The 4344-nt window shown below is 41.6% G+C and overlaps 1 protein-coding gene across 3 annotated transcripts in view; it reads left to right on the top strand.

The window, feature by feature from the left end:
• The window catches only part of MMD (monocyte to macrophage differentiation associated), a 29148-nt gene that overhangs the window by 9101 nt on the left and 15703 nt on the right, over positions 1–4344 (top strand). For all 3 annotated transcript variants that reach the window (XR_002775766.1, XM_003800027.1, XM_012811542.2), the window contains exon 3: positions 1715–1875. Coding sequence is in view for 2 of the 3 variants with exons in the window: in XM_003800027.1 (XP_003800075.1) it covers positions 1715–1875 (161 nt within the window). In the remaining variant the exon portion in view is untranslated. The remainder of the gene's footprint in view (positions 1–1714; positions 1876–4344) is intronic.

Raw genomic sequence — 4344 nt, 5'->3', positions numbered from 1 at the left:
AGCCAATTTACTCCTTTAATGAATAGTGTTTACAGCAGACTGGTTTAGCTATTCTAGGCATGGTTTAGACATGGAGCAGCACAGCTTACCTCCAGGAATACTATTTGCTTTGGATAAACCTGAACAATCCTTAACTTATCTCTTCTGAATATGTGTCACAGGAACACTTCTATAAACTGTAGTTGAGGAAAAACTGACAAAGCTTCCATGTTAATTTTTCAGAACAGAAAATGTAATCCTATTAAACTGTATCCTGGATTTGTGGATTTCAGAGACAAGTCAGAACACTTCTGTCCCCATCCTCTCATTAAAGAGAGGATACTTTAACATGAACAAAGTAATAAGGATATAATCTCAAAATAAAGGACATTCCCTTCAATCAAGTCTGTTTTGTTTTATGAAAAATTTACTTTATTGCTTTTACTTTTCTCATCTTTCTCTTGGCCAATGAAAACTTTAGCGTCTGAAGAGTTATGCTGCTCTTACATGGGGGATTTACTATTCTATTCCAGAGTGCAATAGTAGGTATTAGGGGGAGGGGTGAGAAGATAGGCAGATGGCTGAAGTTTGCGTTCTGCGTGAAGTATGCTCATTCTAATACCTAAGAATAAACAGCATTTATTCTCTTGGGAATTTCTGTTACTATAAAATATTTACTAGTCATAATCATATTCACATGACTATGAAATATGGTGCAGAAATCAAAATTCTCCCCAAGATGCCATCTCTTAAAAATTTTTGACTAGAGGGCAGGTGTGGTGGCTCATGCCTGTAATCCTAGTACTCTGGGAGGTCAAGGCAGGTAAATTGACTGAGCTCAGGAGTTAAAGAATGGCCTGAACAAGCGTGAGACCCCATCTTTAAAAATAGCCGGGCGTCGTGGCAAGCACCTGTAGTCCCAGCTACTCGGGAGGCTGAGGCAGGAGGGTCACTTGAGCCCCAAAATTTGAGGTTGCTGTGAGCTGTGAAAGCTGCTATGAGCTATGATAACACAGCACTCTGAGGGTGACAAAGTGAGATGATGTCTCAAAAAAAAAATTTTTTTTTAATAGATGGGCCTTGGGAGTGGACTAATCTTGCTTTCATAAAAGGTGCTATTAAAAATGAAATGAACTCCCCCAACCCCTTTACTCTACAGTAGCAGCTCCCAATTTGGTGGAATGTACAGATGCAAACTGAAAATCAGGACGTGTGACCCGAGCAACTGACTTGTTGTGTGTGTGTGATGTCAAATACATCATAACACTTGTTAACTTAATTCATTCAGTTATGCTCTGCTTGAAATACTGAGATTTGAGTAGTTTATGGAGACAATAGGATAGAATATTTTAAAGTGGGGACCTCTGTGGAAAATATGCATGTATTCTCAATATTTGAATATTTTAAGTGCCTACTCCCAATCATATTATATATCTTTATTTCATGAAATTAGGATAAGGAACATCTGTTTTGCAACAGTTGAATAATATTGCGTCCCGCCTGCTTATCTGTGTCCCCACTGGTTGGCACATTCCCAGGCCCTGAGCAGCAGTACCTACTTCCACTGTAACAACTAACAACTTCATCTCTCATTATGATTACCCAGGAGAAGCAAACATTTCCTTTGAAATTATTTTTCTCGGGTTGTCCCTGGTAAAGCTCTGTATTTGTAGCAAAAGTCTCGATTCTGTAAAGGCCTGGGTGGTCTATTCACTTCTCTTTGCCTTCCCTGCAGTTCCTCATTGTCCCGGCCATTGTGGGCAGTGCCCTCCTCCATCGGCTGTCTGATGACTGCTGGGAGAAGATAACAGCATGGATTTATGGAATGGGCCTCTGCGCCCTCTTCATCGTTTCCACAGTATTTCACATTGTGTCATGGAAAAAGAGCCACTTAAGGTAGAGTGGATGGCATGCTGTTTGAACAGATGCAGATAGCTGAGGCGATCTATGGAGTTTAAAAAAAAATAAATATTGACCCCTTCCCTCCACCCTGTTTCCCACCACCTGGCCCTCAGTATGTTTGGTAGTCTCCCTCTCTGGCACGTTTTAGTCAGGTGGGACAAAGAGTAAACATTTTCTTGCCTTGAAGACTGTAATGCTGTCCTGTTATTTGAGACATTTTCTTTGCATTGGAGAGAGTCTGAAGAACCCCACCTGCATCCCTGCCATGTGCGTCTGAGAAAGCAGGTCTTTGCTCAGTAACCACAAACAAAACCTCACTGGTTCCCCGGGATTTAGAACCCTGAGAGCCATTTTCCAGTGCTGTCAGGCACATTGAGGATACAGTAAGAGCTGTGGCTGTGGCGGAGTGGCAGATCCCACAGAGTGTGGGGTTAGCAGGTGGGCTTGGAGGCCCAGGTCTGCTACTTAACCTTGAACAGCTCACTTGACCTCGTAGAGCTTTCAGTATCTCCCTCACTAAAACGAGAGTGGTAATGCCTGACTCGCATAGTTACTGTGACAGGTGAATGAGAGATAATGTCAGTGATCTGAAAATTACAGAAGACCCTAAGACCATGTGGTGTAAGGAGGGAGGTATGCCGTTGTTTGGGTTTACTGTTTTGCAAAGTTTAGCTTTCAGAAGAAGTCTTGTGTATGTTATTTAAGTAAAATTTACATATTTGGCTATTATTAGCTGTCAGACACTGTCGAAACAATACTGTGGTTCGTGGCCTACCAGTGAGAAGGGCATACAGGCTTTCCTCCTCCTCTGAAGGGTTAATTTGGGAGAAGCATAGCACTTAGGTGAGAATGGGTTGCTTGTGAAATGGATCCTGTCCAAAAGGGCAACAGTTTGAGATTCAGAGCAGATTTGAAGTAATACCCAAATTTACCTTTTGGTCTGATAGAATGTCTCCCAAATCTCAAACTATTTAAACAGTCTAATATTAAAAAGATATGCTTCATTTATGAGCAGGAAATCACCTAATCCAAATCCCTTTATTTTTACTTGGGGTGACTGAGGTTCAGAGAAGTGGCCTGAGTTGCCTGAGTCAGTGAAATCAGCAGGATCAGATAAAGCGAGGACCTCTGACTCCCAGTCCTCTGTGTTTTCACTGTATCTTTGATAATATTGCATGTCGTCTGCAGTCTGCTACCTTTATCTATAAGGTGACAATTGGGCTTAAAATGAAACCACAGCACTGAATCACAAGGACACTGTGGGACACACTCAGAAGAGAGCCACAAAAGTACCCATCCCCTCACTGTCGCAGTGCCTAGAGGCCAGTCTAGAAGCAGAGCACTTCATTATCTTTTGGGCACAATCCAGTGCTTGTGGTTGCCCCAGCAAACTTGGCTTTGATGTTTAGATTTCTGAATCAATAAAAAGTTGTAGATACCTACTTTAGTATTCGGGCATCCCTGCCAGAGGCTGGAGAAAAAGGTGTAATAGAAATAAGACTTTCTTAAACCTTGAAGTAGCACTGCTAGAATCGTGTGGATTTGGGCTCAGCATTCAATTTTTTTAAATATCAAAGAAAGCTTTAATTTAAGCAAAAGAGAGAAGGGAATTAGCATTTATTATATGCTAGGTGATGCCATGTGCTAGGGACTGTGCTGTATACACGGCCTACATTATTTTACTTAATGCTCACACGTGCTGCAGGAGAGGGATCTAACTTCCTTTCACCTACGAGGAAAGTGATAGATGAGTGGCAGATTATGAATTAAGATTCCAGGTCTGGCCAGGAGTAGTGGCTCACATCCGTAACTTCAGCACTTTGGGAGGCCTAGGCAGGAGGATTGCTTTGAGGCCTGGAGTTTGAAACCAGCCTGGGAACATAGCAAGACCCTATCTCTGCAAAAAGATAAAGAATTAGTCAGGTGTGGTAGCATGTGTCTATACTGGAGAGACCGAGGCAGAAGGATCACTTGAGCCCTGCAGTTCAAGGTTGCAGTAAGCTATGATAACACCACTGCATTCCAGCCTGGGTGACAAAGTGAGACACCTTGATAAGTAAAAAGAAAAGATTCCAGGTCTGACTACCAACTTTTAACAGTGTATAACAATCTAGAAAGCAGAATCAGGAATCCCTCAAACCTTGCTAGGTATCACAATCATCCAAGGAGTATAAAAAAAAATAAACATTCACCCCTTTCATGCACCCTCTTTCCCACCATCTGGCCCTTTTAAATTAGAATCTTCAGAACTGGAGTCCATGACTATATTTTATAAGTTCCCAGGTGATTCTACTATTCAGTCAAGTTTGAGAAGCATCAATCTAGTGTGAAATTATAATCTGGGAGTAAGCTGTAACTTCTGATAACTAGTAAACCGAAAATCATTCTTTCTCACAAATATATTTCTCAGCTTCTTCCTTAACAAGTCCTCATCAGTCTGCTTTGATCAACATTATGTGATGA

The sequence above is a fragment of the Otolemur garnettii genome, unplaced genomic scaffold, assembly GCF_000181295.1.
Source record: "Otolemur garnettii isolate 467f Iridium unplaced genomic scaffold, OtoGar3 scaffold00162, whole genome shotgun sequence".
NCBI lineage: Eukaryota > Metazoa > Chordata > Mammalia > Primates > Galagidae > Otolemur > Otolemur garnettii.
The sequence above is the reverse complement of the archived record's forward strand: the minus strand, read 5'-3'. Positions and strand labels throughout refer to the sequence as shown.